General features: G+C 48.6%; 1 protein-coding gene across 1 annotated transcript in view; it reads left to right on the plus strand.

Annotated features, from left to right (window-relative positions):
* Window positions 1-16,746, plus strand: part of TBC1D10B (TBC1 domain family member 10B) — a 32,818-nt gene that overhangs the window by 13,342 nt on the left and 2,730 nt on the right. Inside the window, exons 4-8 of the mRNA XM_082262115.1 lie at window positions 617-723; window positions 6,220-6,334; window positions 6,433-6,498; window positions 15,842-16,031; window positions 16,105-16,259. Coding sequence (XP_082118241.1) covers window positions 617-723; window positions 6,220-6,334; window positions 6,433-6,498; window positions 15,842-16,031; window positions 16,105-16,259 — 633 coding nt within the window. The remainder of the gene's footprint in view (window positions 1-616; window positions 724-6,219; window positions 6,335-6,432; window positions 6,499-15,841; window positions 16,032-16,104; window positions 16,260-16,746) is intronic.

Here is a 16,746-nt window from a genome sequence, read left to right on the forward strand (position 1 = left end):
TATGACGGTCAGTGTGCTCTATCCTCGGTATGACGGTCAGTGTGCTCTATCCTCGGTATGACGGTCAGTGTGCTCTATCCTCGGTATGACGGTCAGTGTGCTCTATCCTCGGTATGACGGTCAGTGTGCTCTATCCTCGGTATGACGGTCAGTGTGCTCTATCCTCGGTATGACGGTCAGTGTGCTCTATCCTCGGTATGACGGTCAGTGTGCTCTATCCTCGGTATGACGGTCAGTGTGCTCTATCCTCGGTATGACGGTCAGTGTGCTCTATCCTCGGTATGACGGTCAGTGTGCTCTATCCTCGGTATGACGGTCAGTGTGCTCTATCCTCGGTATGACGGTCAGTGTGCTCTATCCTCGGTATGACGGTCAGTGTGCTCTATCCTCGGTATGACGGTCAGTGTGCTCTATCCTCGGTATGACGGTCAGTGTGCTCTATCCTCGGTATGACGGTCAGTGTGCTCTATCCTCGGTATGACGGTCAGTGTGCTCTATCCTCGGTATGACGGTCAGTGTGCTCTATCCTCGGTATGACGGTCAGTGTGCTCTATCCTCGGTATGACGGTCAGTGTGCTCTATCCTCCCTAAGCTGTGTATGATTGTTGTGTTGCAGGAGTTGGAGAGGCAGCCTGGAGACCCCAAGTGGCTGGATGTGATAGAGAAGGATCTTCATCGGCAGTTCCCATTCCATGAAATGTTTGCTGCACGTGGGGGCCATGGGTGAGTTGGGATATGTAGTTCGGCATGGGGAAGGATGGTGGTCTGTGGGGGAAATGCATTTGGGTGACCTCAGGCAGCGGTTGACTTGGGGGTTGCAGATTGGGGTGGGGAGCGAGGCATAGTGGTCTAAGGGGGACAGTTTGAGGTGGGGGAATTGTAGAATGTAGGAGGTACTCTGGGGTGCTGCAGGGGGTAGGTAGGGGTGGCCTGGGAGTTAAGGATGGCAGTCTAAGGTGAGTGAAGGGGCAGGTTAGGTGTGTGGATTCTGCAGTGTTGGGTTCAAAAGAGTTGGGCAGAAGGTAGTGAATTTAATTTTGAATTATTGGATGGAAGGGGTTGAGTTGGGTTTTTGCATTGTTGGGTGGAAGGGGGTGAGTTGGGTTCTGCATTGTTGGATGGAAGGGGATAAGTTGGGTTCTGCATTGTTGGATGGAAGGGGTTCAGTTGGGTTCTGTATTGAGTGGAAGAGGGTGAGTTGGGTTTTGCATTGTTGGGTGGAAGGGGTTGAGTTGGGTTTTGCATTGTTGGGTGGAAGGGGTTGAGTTGGGTTCTGCATTGTTGGGTGGATTTGGGGGGGGGGGTTTTGCATTGTTGGATAGTAGGGGGTGAGTTGGGTTTTGCATAGTTGAGTGGAAGGGGGTGAGTTGGGTTTTGCATAGTTGGGTGGAAGGGGTTGAGTTGGGTTTTGCATTGTTGGTTGGAAGGTGGGGGGGGGGGGGGGGTAGTGGTTTGGGTTTTGCATTGTTGAATAGTAAGGGGTGAGTTGGGTTTTGCATTGTTGGGTGGAAGGGTGTGAGTTGGGTTTTGCATTGTTGGGTGGAAGGGGGTGAGTTGGGTTTTGCATTGTTGGGTGGAAAGGGGGTAAGTTAAGTTTTGCATTGTTATGAGGAAAAGGTCAGGTTGGTGTAACGGAACGGAACACTGTTTTTGGGCTTCCATCAGTATACGGCTTCCTCCAGTCTTGAACATAGATATCAAATATTCCAGACGCCCCCAAACAAAGCTAGCCGACAACTTAGCTTGTACTGGAAACTTCTCCTTTATTGAACAGTCACACAGTTTATATACAGCATGAACATCCCCCTCCTTATCAGATAACCCCATCAGGTCAGGGGTTGCCTGATTACATTATCATATGCAGATGAAATTGTGTACAGAAATAGAATTAACCTGAACTAATTATCTAGCCATCTGGACAGAAACAATATGTGAGCTCATTAAAAATGGGACAGACAGGCTTAACAGAATCCACATCACATCTCAATACACAGACAATAGCAAGGGGCCACCAGTGACAGATTGTCTGTCTCTGACATTAAAGTACAATACACGTTATCAGAAGTGTAAACACAGAACCCATTTGAAGAAATCCAAACCATATTCTCAGTGTCCGTCAAGTATCTGTCTTTTAATTCAGTGACGGTGAGTACCGTCACAGTTGGGTTCTGGATTTTTTGCAGAAAGAGTTTGAGTTGGGTTCTGCATTGTTGGATGGAAGGGGATTTAGTTGGGTTTTGCATTGTTGCATAGAAGGGGTTGAGTTGGGTTCTGCATTGTTGGGTGGAAGAGGTTGAGTTGGGTTCTGCATTGTTGGGTGGAAGGGGCTGAGTTGTATTCTGCATTGTTGGATGGAAGGGGATTTAGTTGGGTTCTGCATTGTTGGATAGAAGGGGTTGAGTTGGGTTCTGCATTGTTGGGTGGAAGAGGTTGAGTTGGGTTTTGCATTGTTGTAAGGAAGAGGCTGAGTTGGGTTTTACATTGCTGTATGAAAGGGGGTGGGTTAGGTTCTGCATTGTTAGATGAAAGGGGTTGAGTTGGGTTCTGCATTGTTGGACGGAAGGGGTTGAGTTGGATTCTGCATTGTTGGATGGAAGGGGTTGAGTTGGGTTCTGCATTGGTCGGTGGAAGGGGGTGATTTGGGTTCTGCATTGTTGGATGGAAGGGGGTAAGTTGGGTTCTGCATTGTTGGATGGAAGGGGGGTGAGTTGGGTTCTGCATTGTTGGATGGAAGGGGGGTGAGTTGGGTTCTGCATTGTTGGATGGAAGGGGGTGAGTTGGGTTCTGCATTGTTGGATGGAAGGGGGTGAGTTGGGTTCTGCATTGTTGGATGGAAGGGGGTGAGTTGGGTTCTGCATTGTTGGATGGAAGGGGGTGAGTTGGGTTCTGCATTGTTGGATGGAAGGGGGTGAGTTGGGTTCTGCATTGTTGGATGGAAGGGGGTGAGTTGGGTTTTGAATTGTTGGGTGGAAGGGGCTGAGTTGGGTTTTGAATTGTTGGGTGGAAGGGGCTGAGTTGGGTTTTGCATTGTTGGGTGGAAGGAGCTGAGTTGGGTTTTGCATTGTTAGGAGGAAGGTGACAGGTTGGGTTCTGGATTTTTACGCAGAAAGGGATTGAGTTGGGTACTGAATTGTTGGATGTAAGCAGTTGAGTTGGGTTCTGCATTGTTGGATGTACGGGGTTGAGTTGGGTTCTGCGTTGTTGGATGGAAGGGGATCTGGTTGGGTTTTGCATTGTTGGGTGGAAGGGGGTGAGTTGGGTTTTGCAATTGTGACGGAATGCGGACACCCTGACTGGGTATCTCCACTAAGAACCTGCTTCCTAAGCTCTGGAACACGAGATCCGTGAATCTGTCTGTAGTTACCCCAAGAACTCGACAGTACAAGTTTTGGAGTGAACCAGAATAATAACGGTTAGATAACACAGGCACAAAGAGATATACACTGTGGGACAATCCCCCTTCCCCCTTAGCAGCCAATCCACATACACATATTATATGTGTCATATACATCCCATAATAAGTTGATCTTAAAGCGGAGTTCCGGGCACAGATGTCATTTTTTGATGAACATACCCCCGGGACAGTCAGGGTAGTACATTCCACAATGGCTAGCCTCTGATCTGTCCCGGTTCGCACTTACCTTTTAGAAGAAATACTTACTTAGAAAATTTCTTCCACAGCGTTGCCATCTCTCTTGTGGGCAGCTGAAGCCGGCGCGGTCCTCTTCTGCGTCTTCTTCCGTGTCTTCTTCTCCCAGAATGCGCCGCACTGGCCCCTCTCGTCACTTCCGGCGCGGTGCCGCATTCCTAAACAGCTTCTGGGCATGCCCAGAAGCTGTTTAGCAGGGGAATGCGGAGTCGCCCGGAAGCGATGAGCGGGGCCGGTGCGGCGCATTGAATCCTGGGAGCGATGACGTTTAGCTCCCAGCAATCATCGCAGCGCAGGAAGTGACGGGGTGAGCCGCGGCTCCGAGGGAGGAAGCAGTCAGAGGTGAGTATTTACGATCTTCAATAAAAAGGTGAGTAAACAAAAAAAATAAAAATAACTATCCAATTCCTTTTTTAGGTCAGGTCTACCTAGCGGAGGGGCACAAAAAAAAAATTGTTTTTGTGCCCGGAACTCCGCTTTAAGGCAGACAGAAACAATAGAACAATGGGAACCAGGTACTTAACAATAACAAACCCCACCTCACTATCTAGCGAGGGTCTATGTGACACTCCTGCAATATTCTAGCAATCTGTTTTGTTCATCTTCATATACTTCCTAAGGGACACTGTTCAGGAATATTATTGTCCCAAGTGAAAGAAGAGGAAGAGGCTGATTTTGGTTCTGCATTGTTGGTTGGAAGGGGGTGGATTGGGTTCTGCATTGTTGGGTGTAAGGGGCTTAGTTGGGTTCTGCATTGTTGGTTGGAAGGGGTTGAGTTGAGTTCTGCATTGTTAGTTGGAAGGGGTTGAGTTGAGTTCTGCATTATTGGGTGGATTGGGTTCTGCATTGTTGGATGGAAGGGGCGAGTTGGGTGAAAGAGGGGTGGGTTGAGTTCTGGATTGTTGGGTGAGTTGGGCTTTGTATTGTTGGGTGGAAGGGAGTGGGTTGGGCTCTGCATTGTTGGGTGGAAGGGAGTGGGTTGGGTTCTGCATTGTTGGGTGGAAGGGGGTGGGTTGGGTTCTGCATTGTTGGGTGGAAGTGGGTTGGGTTGAGTTCTGCATTGTTGGGTGGAAGGGAGTGAGTTGGGCTCTGCATTGTTGGGTGGAAGGGAGTGAGTTGGGCTCTGCATTGTTGGGTGGAAGGGAGGGAGTTGGGCTCTGCATTGTTGGGTGGAAGGGAGGGAGTTGGGCTCTGCATTGTTGGGTGGAAGGGGGTGAGTTGGGCTCTGCATTGTTGGGTGGAAGGGAGGGAGTTGGGCTCTGCATTGTTGGGTGGAAGGGAGGGAGTTGGGCTCTGCATTGTTGGGTGGAAGGGAGGGAGTTGGGCTCTGCATTGTTGGGTGGAAGGGAGGGAGTTGGGCTCTGCATTGTTGGGTGGAAGGGAGGGAGTTGGGCTCTGCATTGTTGGGTGGAAGGGAGGGAGTTGGGCTCTGCATTGTTGGGTGGAAGGGAGGGAGTTGGGCTCTGCATTGTTGGGTGGAAGGGAGGGAGTTGGGCTCTGCATTGTTGGGTGGAAGGGAGTGAGTTGGGCTTCCCATTGTTGGGTGGAAGGGAGTGAGTTGGGCTTCACATTGTTGGGTGGAAGGGAGTGAGTTGGGCTTCGCATTGTTGGGTGGAAGGGGGTGAGTTGGGTTCCACATTGTTGGGTGGAAGGGAGTGAGTTGGGCTCTGCATTGTTGGGTGGAAGGGGGTGAGTTGGGCTTCGCATTGTTGGGTGGAAGGGAGTGAGTTGGGCTCTGCATTGTTGGGTGGAAGGGAGTGAGTTGGGCTCTGCATTGTTGGGTGGAAGGGAGTGAGTTGGGCTCCGAATTGTTAGGTGGAAGGGGGTGAGTTGGGCTTCGCATTGTTGGGTGGAAGGGAGTGAGTTGGGCTCTGCATTGTTGGGTGGAAGGGAGTGAGTTGGGCTTCGCATTGTTGGGTGGAAGGGAGTGAGTTGGGCTCCGAATTGTTAGGTGGAAGGGGGTGAGTTGGGCTCCGCATTGTTGGGTGGAAGGGAGTGAGTTGGGCTTCGCATTGTTGGGTGGAAGGGGGTGAGTTGGGCTTCGCATTGTTGGGTGGAAGGGAGTGAGTTGGGCTTCGCATTGTTGGGTGGAAGGGGGTGAGTTGGGTTCCACATTGTTGGGTGGAAGGGAGTGAGTTGGGCTCTGCATTGTTGGGTGGAAGGGAGTGAGTTGGGCTTCGCATTGTTGGGTGGAAGGGAGTGAGTTGGGCTCTGCATTGTTGGGTGGAAGGGAGTGAGTTGGGCTCCGCATTGTTGGGTGGAAGGGGGTGAGTTGGGCTCCGCATTGTTGGGTGGAAGGGAGTGAGTTGGGCTTCGCATTGTTGGGTGGAAGGGGGTGAGTTGGGCTCTGCATTGTTGGGTGGAAGGGGAGGTGGGGGGGTTGGGTTGGGTTATGCAGCATTGGGATAAAGGGGATGAATTGGGTCATGCAATCATGGGGGGGGGGGGGGCATTTAGGAATAGAATATAGGGTGGTATTCGTGGGGTAGGTTTGTTGTAGACAGTTTTAAAGGGGCTCCCTGCTCACTATATAATGTTGTGACCTTGTCCTTTGATTGGCCCTCATACAGGCAGCAGGACTTGTACCGTATACTGAAGGCATACACCGTGTACCGCCCCGAGGAAGGCTACTGTCAGGCGCAGGCTCCGGTGGCCGCAGTCTTGCTGATGCACATGCCAGCAGAGGTAATAATTCTATTCATCATTTCCAGTGATGTCAGTAGGGATTGTGTTTTCCTTGTATTCTGCTTGATTACAATCTTTTTGTCTATTCCCTCCCCCAGCAAGCATTCTGGTGTTTGGTCCAGATCTGTGACAAGTATCTGCCTGGATATTACAGCGCCGGCCTGGTGAGAAAATGGACTACTCAACCTTGTGTGATCGACCACCTATGTCTCTACTCCTCGCTGTCTGCTCTCCCATTACTATGTGTATCCAGTCTCTCTCTACTCCTCGCTGTCTGCTCTCCCATTACTATGTATCCAGTCTCTCTCTCTACTCCTCACCGTCTGCTCTCCCATTACTATTTGTCCAGTCTCTCTCTCTACTCCTCACTGTCTGCTCTCCCATTACTATGTATCCAGTCTCTCTCTCTCTACTCCTCACTGTCTGCTCTCCCATTACTATGTGTCCAGTGTCTCTCCTCTACTTCTCGCCGTCTGCTCTCCTTTTACTATGTGTGTCCAGTCTCTCTCTACTCCTCATTGTCTGCTCTCCCATTACTATGTGTGTCCAGTGTCTCTCCTCTACTTCTCGCTGTCTGCTCTCCCATTACTATGTGTGTCCAGTCTCTCTCTACTCCTCGCTGTCTGCTCTCCCATTACTATGTGTATCCAGTTTCTGTCCTCTACTCCTTGCTGTCTGCTCTCCCATTACTATGTGTATCCAGTCTCTCTCTACTCCTCGCTGTCTGCTCTCCCATTACTATGTGTGTCCAGTGTCTCTCCTCTACTCCTCACTGTCTGCTCTCCCATTACTATGTGTATCCAGTTTCTGTCCTCTACTCCTCGCTGTCTGCTCTCCCATTACTATGTGTATCCAGTCTCTCTCTACTCCTCACTGTCTGCTCTCCTATTACTATGTGTGTCCAGTCTCTCTCTACTCCTCGCTGTCTGCTCTCCCATTACTATGTGTATCCAGTTTCTGTCCTCTACTCCTTGCTGTCTGCTCTCCCATTACTATGTGTATCCAGTTTCTGTCCTCTACTCCTCGCTGTCTGCTCTCCCATTACTATGTGTATCCAGTCTCTCTCTACTCCTCACTGTCTGCTCTCCTATTACTATGTGTGTCCAGTCTCTCTCTACTCCTCGCCGTCTGCTCTCCCATTACTATGTGTGTGTTCAGTCTCTCTCCTCTACTCCTCGATGTCTTCTCTCCCATTACTATGTGTATCCAGTTTCTGTCCTCTACTCCTCGCTGTCTGCTCTCCCATTACTATGTGTATCCAGTCTCTACTCCTCACTGTCTGTGTGATGGAACCGTCCCACGCCTGCTTGAGTGCTTCCATCAGTATACGGCTTCCTCCATTTTGAACATAGATATTGAATATTATAGCCGCCTATTGCAACCAAGAACTAGGCAGGACTAGTTTAGCTGTAAAACTGGAACTCTTTATTGAACAAGAATACAGGCTTTATATACACTTCACACTCAGGTGAGGCTGATCACATTATCCTATGCAAACGTAACTGTATACAGAAATAAAATTATATTATTATAAACATTCGATTATTTAAACATCTAACCACCTGGGCAATCAGGGATCTCTCACCTCGACTACTGAAACTCCCTCCTCATTGGATTACCTTTACATAGATTATCCCCCCTTCAATCCATAATGAATGCTGCTGCAAGTCTTACCCACCTTACCAACCGTTCAGTGTCCTCCACCCCATTACGATGTGTGTCCAGTCTCTCTCCTCTACTCCTCACTGTCTGCTCTCCCATTACTATGTATCCAGTCTCTCTCTACTCCTCACTGTCTGCTCTCCCATTACTATGTGTCCAGTGTCTCTCCTCTACTTCTCGCCGTCTGCTCTCCTTTTACTATGTGTGTCCAGTCTCTCTCTACTCCTCACTGTCTGCTCTCCCATTACTATGTGTGTCCAGTGTCTCTCCTCTACTTCTCGCCGTCTGCTCTCCCATTACTATGTGTGTGTTCAGTCTCTCTCCTCTACTCCTCGCTGTCTGCTCTCCCATTACTATGTGTATCCAGTTTCTGTCCTCTACTCCTCGCTGTCTGCTATTACTATGTGTGTCCAGTCTCTCTCTACTCCTCACTGTCTGCTCTCCCATTACTATGTGTATCCAGTCTCTATCTACTCCTCACTGTCTGTGTGATGGAACCGTCCCACGCCTGCTTGAGTGCTTCCATCAGTATACGGCTTCCTCCATTTTGAACATAGATATTGAATATTATAGCCGCCTATTGCAACCAAGAACTAGGCAGGACTAGTTTAGCTGTAAAACTGGAACTCTTTATTGAACAAGAATACAGGCTTTATATACACTTCACACTCAGGTGAGGCTGATCACATTATCCTATGCAAACGTAACTGTATACAGAAATAAAATTATATTATTATAAACATTAGATTATTTAAACATCTAACCACGTGGGCAATCAGGGATCTCTCGCCTCGACTACTGAAACTCCCTCCTCATTGGATTACCTTTACATAGATTATCCCCCCTTCAATCCATAATGAATGCTGCTGCAAGACTTACCCACCTTACCAACCGTTCTGTGTCCTCCACCCCTCTCTGCCAATCCCTTCACTGGCTTCCACCCCTCCCTGCCAATCCCTCCACTGACCTCCACTCAGTGTCCTCCACCCCTCTCTGCCAATCCCTCCACTGGCTTCCACTCACCCAACAAATAAAATTCAAAGTGCTAACAATAGTTTACAATACCATCCACAACTCTGCCCCCAGCTACATCACTAAACTGATCTCAAAATATCAACCAAGCCACTCTCTTCGGTCCTCCCAAGACCACCTGCTCTCTAGCTCCCTTGTCACCTCTTCCCCTGCTCGCCTCCAGGGTTTCTCCAGAGCTTCTCCCGTTCTTTGGAACTCTCTACCCCAATCTGTAGCCCCCTCAGCATACACTTCACAAAGAGAAGTGTTCCCTTAAATGCCAGGGCCCATAGTAGGCAAGAGACTAGCCTGCAGTCCCCTCAAAAAGCCTCTGTCCTGGGTGAGTCTATCACATTTCTCCCCCATGAAAAGTCTACTAACAAGGTCCCAGACCTCCACCTGGTCATGCGTTAGTTGGGCAGAGTGAACTCCCATAGTTTGTCTGCATGATCTCTATTCTTGGCTGCAGGGAATAGTTGTCATCAGTAGGTGTGGGACAGAGGTCATTGACTCTCTGTCCAGCCGCCAGGGCTTCAGCTGGGTGGTTCTTTTCCATTCCGAGGCTCAGTCTCCTGCTGGGGATAGGGGCTGATCGCCCAAGCTCCTTGAAGCTGTGGAGATATTGTAGGTGGTAGGCAGAGGCCAATGATGTTAGGCCCTGATGCCAGCTGTTCCGCAGAGAAGTAAACTTAAAGTGATTGGCCTTGCACACACATCCTCCAGGGTCACCAATTGTTGCAGGCAGAGGTCAGCAGCACTATGCTTGGATGCCCGCTCTTCTGCTGTAGGGTCACTGGGTTGTTCCTCCTTAGCAGAAAAGTCTATCAAATCCCCAGTCTCTGGAACTGGTGTCTGGAGATAGAGGTTCACCATCTCCTGTCTCTGAAACCCAGAAGTTGGTGCTGGGCGGCAGAGGCTAGCAGAGCTCTGCCCTGTTGTCAGCAATTCAGTTGAAAATTCAGGTAAATGTTACATCCTCCGATGAAAAATCAAATAACTCGATGCTTTTTGTAATCTGTGGCTGGAGAGATGAGCCGACTGCTCCATCTCGCGTACCCTCACCTGGCTGCTGATCAGACGCATTCCTCTATCCAAGATTGTCCCGTGCAGAAACAGGATCGTCAAGGTGAGTCAGCACTTGCTGCATCCACCATAAGACCTCCGCTTCCAAAGCTGCGGGCGGAGATTGGCAAAGCACACTTACTCTGCGCCATTGCAGACTCTTCAGCCAGGATTTCAGAGTTGTCAGCTGGTATTTCCTGATAGTCCCCGGCAAAGGGAGCCCAGACCTGGTGCTGAGCAGAGTCTAGCGGCCGTCTGTAGGCGATCTCCTGCTCCCATTCCTGATTGGCCAGAAACTCCATATCTTCCAGTGCGCAGAGCCCTTCCAAGACATTCAGCATCTGTTCTCTGTATTCCAAGATTTCCTCCAAACGCCACTCCAGGTCACTTCCAAAGTCAGGGTCCTTGGACAGCCTCTCTAATAACAGCCCCAGACCGACGTAGCCAAAGCCTTTCGTCAGGCTGTTGTCCGCTGTCCATGGGCACACTTGGGTTACATACCAGCAAAAGGCTCTGTAGTTCTCATCCAACCGCTTCTCTATCTGGACCAGCCTGCTTAATGCCCCGTACACCTGTGCAGATTATCTGAAGACTTTTGTCTTCAGATTTACCTTTTCTATGTAGTGCAAGGGCCTGCCGGATTGCATACAAATTGAAAGTGTTTAGGTTTGACCTCATATTATATGGTTTTGGTAAATCTACAGACAAAAGTTTTCAGATAATCTGCACGTGTGTACGGGGCATAACTCCACTTTCCATTCTTTGTGCAGTTGTCTCCCCAAAAACAGCATTCGTACTGCGACCAGTACCTTTCCTGTATGGAGGAGAGAACTTTTCCCTGGTGTTGCGGCTCATAGGCTAGTGTTTCCTTCCAGAGTTCCCAGTGGACAGAATCCTACCATCCCAGCAGGACCTTCTCTGACACTGGTCCCCTGTGCTGTATCCCCATCTCTTGCAACTCCCTTTCAAATTCCTCTTCCATGATGGCTGATATCTGTACCTCACCTCTTCTGCTATCCGGACCTTGGACCTAGGTGGAGGTTTGGATGTCCGAGACTGCAGGAAGCATCCCACTGCTGCCACCAATGTGAGGAACATAGATATCGGATAATATAGCCGTCTATTGCAACCAAGAACTAGGCGGGACTCGTTTAGCTGCAAAACTAGAACTCTTTATTGAATATTTAGAGAGTTTTTGCTACACACTCAGGTGATCACATTATCCTATGCAAACATAACTGTATACAGAAATATAATTAACACTATAAACATTTAAGTTAATTAAACATCTAACCACCTGGACAATCAGGGATCTCATTCCGGGTCAGACTGTCTAGCATCGAGCTGACAAAGTACAATACACATTATTACAAGTGTAATCACATCTCCCAATAGTTTGTTAGCAGAAAATAGGTGAGTTAATTAGCACAATTACCAATGTGTGGAAGACAGGTGGTTGAGTTGATGATATTAACTTCTGCTGTGCATTTTACTGTGTGGAGCAGTCCTTATTGGTAATGGGGCAGCTAGGCCCTAACAGGGACCCCTGGCCTTGAGTCCCAGAATCTGTGTGTCTTGGGGAGATATGGACATGACTCCAAAGTAACATTACTCCAAGGGTCCCCCCAGCATACACCTCACAAAAAGTAGTTTTCCCCCTAAATGCCAGGGCCCATAGCTAGTAGGCAAGAGGCTAACCTGCAGTCCTCTCTAAAAGCTCCTGTCCTGGGTGAGTCTATCACTGTCTGCTCTCCCATTACTATGTGTGTCCAGTCTCTCTCCTCTACTCCTCGCCATCTGCTCTCCCATTACTATGTGTGTCCAGTCTCTCTCTACTCCTCACCATCTGCTCTCCCATTACTATGTGTGTCCAGTCTCTCTCTACTCCTCACCATCTGCTCTCCCATTACTATGTGTGTCCAGTCTCTCTCTACTCCTCACCGTCTGCTCTCCTATTACTATGTGTCCAGTCTCTCTCCTCTACTCCTCGCTGTCTCCTCTCCCATTACTATGTGTGTCCAGTCTCTCTCCTACTCCTCACCATCTGCTCTCCCATTACTATGTGTGTCCAGTCTCTCTCTACTCACTGTCTGCTCTCCGATTACTATGTGTGTCCAGTCTCTCTCTACTCCTTGCTGTCTGCTCTCCCATTACTATGTGTGTCCAGTCTCTCTCTACTCCTCACCGTCTGCTCTCCCATTACTATGTGTGTCCAGTCTCTCTCCTCTACTCCTCGCTGTCTCCTCTCCCATTACTATGTGTGTCCAGTCTCTGTCCCCTACTCCTCGCTGTCTGCTCTCCCATTACTGTGTGTCCAGTCTCTGTCCCCTACTCCTCACTGTCTGCTCTCCCATTACTATGTGTGTCCAGTCTCTCTCCTCTACTCCTCGCTGTCTGCTCTCCTATTACTATGTGTCCAGTCTCTCTCCTCTACTCCTCGCTGTCTGCTCTCCCATTACTATGTGTGTCCAGTCTCTCTCTACTCCTCGCTGTCTGCTCTCACATTACTATGTGTGTCCAGTCTCTCTCTACTCCTCACTGTCTGCTCTCCCATTACTATGTGTGTCCAGTCTCTCTCTACTCCTCACCGTCTGCTCTCCCATTACTATGTGTGTCCAGTCTCTCCTCTACTCCTCACTGTCTGCTCTCCCATTACTATGTGTGTCCAGTCTCTCTCTTCTCCTCGCTGTCTGCTCTCCCATTACTATGTGTGTCCAGTCTCTCTCTACTCCTCGCTGTCTGCTCTCCCATTACTATGTGTGTCCAGTCTCTCTCCTCTACTCCTCGCTGTCTGCTCTCCCATTACTATGTGTGTCCAGTCTCTCTCTACTCCTCGCTGTCTGCTCTCCCATTACTATGTGTGTCCAGTCTCTCTCCTCTACTCCTCGCTGTCTGCTCTCCCATTTCTATGTGTGTCCAGTCTCTCTCCTCTACTCCTCGCTGTCTGCTCTCCCATTTCTATGTGTGTCCAGTCTCTCTCCTCTACTCCTCACTGTCTGCTCTCCCATTACTATGTGTATCCAGTCTCTCTCCTCTACTCCTCGCTGTCTGCTCTCCCATTTCTATGTGTGTCCAGTCTCTCTCCTCTACTCCTCACTGTCTGCTCTCCCATTACTATGTGTATCCAGTCTCTCTCCTCTACTCCTCACTGTCTGCTCTCCCATTACTATGTGTGTCCAGTCTCTCTCCTCTACTCCTCACCGTCTGCTCTCCCATTACTATGTGTGTCCAGTCTCTCTCTTCTCCTCGCTGTCTGCTCTCCCATTACTATGTGTGTCCAGTCTCTCTCCTCTACTCCTCACTGTCTGCTCTCCCCTTTACTATGTGTGTCCAGTCTCTCTCCTCTACTCCTCACTGTCTGCTCTCCCATTACTATGTGTATCCAGTCTCTCTCCTCTACTCCTCACTGTCTGCTCTCCCATTACTATGTGTATCCAGTCTCTCTCCTCTACTCCTCACTGTCTGCTCTCCCATTACTATGTGTATCCAGTCTCTCTCCTCTACTCCTCACTGTCTGCTCTCCCATTACTATGTGTCCAGTCTCTCTCTTCTACTCCTCGCTGTCTGCTCTCCCATTACTACAGTGGGTACGGAAAGTATTCAGATCCCCTTAAATTTTTCACTCTTTGTTATATTGCAGCCATTTGCTAAAATCATTTAAGTTCATTCTTCTTCCTCATGAATGTACACATAGCACCCCATACTGACAGAAAAACACAGAATTGTTGACATTGTTGCAGATTTATTAAAAAAGAAAAACTGAAATATCACATGGTCCTAAGTATTCAGACCCTTTGATCAGTATTTAGTAGAAGCCCCCTTTTGATCTCATACAGCCAGGAGTCTTTTTGGGAAAGATGCAACAAGTCTTTCACACCTGGATTTGGGGATCCTCTGCCATTCCTCCTTGCACATCCTCTCCAGTTCTGTCAGGTTGGATGGTAAACGTTGGTGGACAGCCATTTTTAGGTCTCTCCAGAGATTCTCAATTGGGTTTTAAGTCAGGGCTCTGGCTGGGCCATTCAAGAACAGTCACGGAGTTGTTGTGAAGCCACTCCTTCGTTATTTTAGCTGTGTGCTTAGGGTCATTGTCTTGTTGGAAGGTAAACCTTCGGCCCAGTCTGAGGTCCAGAGCACTCTGGAGAAGGTTTTTGTCCAGGATATCCCTGTACTTGGCCGCATTCATCTTTCCCTCGATTGCAACCAGTCGTCCTGTCCCTGCAGCTGAAAAACACCCCCACAGCATGATGCTGCCACCACCATGCTTCACTGTTGGGACTGTATTGGACAGGTGATGAGCAGTGCCTGGTTTTCTCCACACATACCGCTTAGAATTAAGGCCAAAAAGTTCTATTTTGGTCTCCTCAGACCAGAGAATCTTATTTCTCACCATCTTGGAGTCCTTCAGGTGTTTTTTTAGCAAACTCCATGCGGGCTTTCATGTGTCTTACACTGAGGAGAGGCTTCCGTCGGGCCACTCTGCCATAAAGCCCCGACTGGTGGAGGGCTGCAGTGATGGTTGACTTTCTACAACTTTCTCCCATCTCCTGACTGCATCTCTGGAGCTCAGCTACAGTGATCTTTGGGTTCTTCTTTACCTCTCTCACCAAGGCTCTTCTCCCCCGATAGCTCAGTTTGGCCGGACGGCCAGCTCTAGGAAGGGTTCTGGTCGTCCCAAACGTCTTCCATTTGAGGATTATGGAGGCCACTGTGCTCTTAGGAACCTTAAGTGCAGCAGAAATCTTTTTGTAACCTTGGCCAGATCTGTGCCTTGCCACAATTCTGTCTCTGAGCTCTTCAGGCAGTTCCTTTGACTTCATGATTCTCATTTGCTCTGACATGCATTGTGATCTGGAAGGTCTTATATAGACAGGTGTGTGGCTTTCCTAATCAAGTCCAATCAGTATAATCAAACACAGCTGGACTCAAATGAAGGTGTAGAACCATCTCAAGGATGATCAGAAGAAATGGAAAGCACCTGAGTTAAATATGAGTGTCACAGCAAAGGGTCTGAATACTTAGGACCATGTGATATTTCAGTTTTTCTTTTTTAATAAATCTGCAACAATGTCAACAATTCTGTGTTTTTCTGTCAGTATGGGGTGCTATGTGTACATTCATGAGGAAGAAGAATGAACTTAAATGATTTTAGCAAATGGCTGCAATATAACAAAGAGTGAAAAATTTAAGGGGGTCTGAATACTTTCCGTACCCACTGTATGTGTGTCCAGTCTCTCTCCTCTACTCCTCACCGTCTGCTCTCCCATTACTATGTGTGTCCAGTCTCTCTCCTCTACTCCTCGCTGTCTGCTCTCCCATTACTATGTGTGTCCAGTCTCTCTCTCTTCTACTCCTCGCTGTCTGCTCTCCTGTTACTATGTGTGTCCAGTCTCTCTCCTCTACTCCTCGCTGTCTGCTCTTCCATTACTATGTGTCCAGTCTCTCTCCTCTACTCCTCGCTGTCTGCTCTCCCATTACTATGTGTGTCCAGTCTCTGTCCTCTACTCCTCGCTGTCTGCTCTCCCATTACTATGTGTGTCCAGTCTCTCTCTACTCCTCGCTGTCTGCTCTCCCATTACTATGTGTGTCCAGTCTCTCTCTACTCCTCGCTGTCTGCTCTCCCATTACTATATGTCCAGTCTCTCTCCTCTACTCCTCGCTGTCTGCTCTCCTATGACTCTGTGTCCAGGCTTTATTCTCTCTTCTTTCTTTCCTCTCCCGCTGTGATTGGTGTCCTTTTCATGTTTCTTACACCCATCTCTCTCCTGACAGGAAGCCATTCAGCTGGACGGAGAGATTTTCTTTGCACTGTTGCGCAGGGTTTGCCCCATGGCTTACAGACATCTAAAGAAGTTTAAGATTGACCCCATCCTGTATATGACGGAGTGGTTCATGTGTATCTTCTCCCGTACTCTTCCTTGGTCCTCAGTCCTGCGTGTGTGGGATATGTTCTTCTGTGAAGGTAGGTGTGATGATACCAGCACAGCATTGTCCTGCACACATACTGGAGGTGCTGATCTCTTCCTGTCTTGTAGGGGTGAAGATTGTTTTCCGGGTTGGTCTGGTGTTGCTCCGGCACACTTTGGGGTCAGTGGACAAGCTGCGGAGCTGTCAAGGCATGTATGAGACGATGGAGAAGTTACGGAGCCTTCCACCTCACTGTATGCAAGAGGAAATTCTCCTCCCAGAGGTGAGAGTAGTCCTCTCCCCTTTTTTTATTCTTCCCCCGATCCTAATAAACATTTGCTCTGCACAATCTCTGCTCTACTTCTTCTTTTTTTAGAATACTGAAGGTTTTTTGTGGTCTCTGCTTTGGTTTTTGCATTGACACTTCCTCAGTTTCAGGTGTTTGGTTTATTTTAGAATTTTTTTTTTTTAAAGACACAGAGCATTGTAGAAAGCATAGTCCTAAAAGGAGTATAGTATAGAAAGCCGTGGTATACAGATCCATAAAGAAGGTCACGTTCAATTGTGAGACATGAAATTCCCTTTCCCTTAATTTAGAATTAACCTTTACCTTAATTTAGAATTCTAGCTTATACTCTAACTAGTTTTAAAACATGCCCCAACACCAAGTATCAAGGGTTAGGATGGTAATGGAGATGAGGGAGGGGTATACAATGCGGTTATTGGGTAGAAGAACTATAGGGTTCAGAAGAATGGGTGAGAACTAGTAT

Source organism: Pelophylax lessonae, assembly GCF_965119305.1.
Source record: "Pelophylax lessonae genome assembly, chromosome: 6".
Classification (NCBI taxonomy): Eukaryota; Metazoa; Chordata; class Amphibia; order Anura; family Ranidae; genus Pelophylax; species Pelophylax lessonae.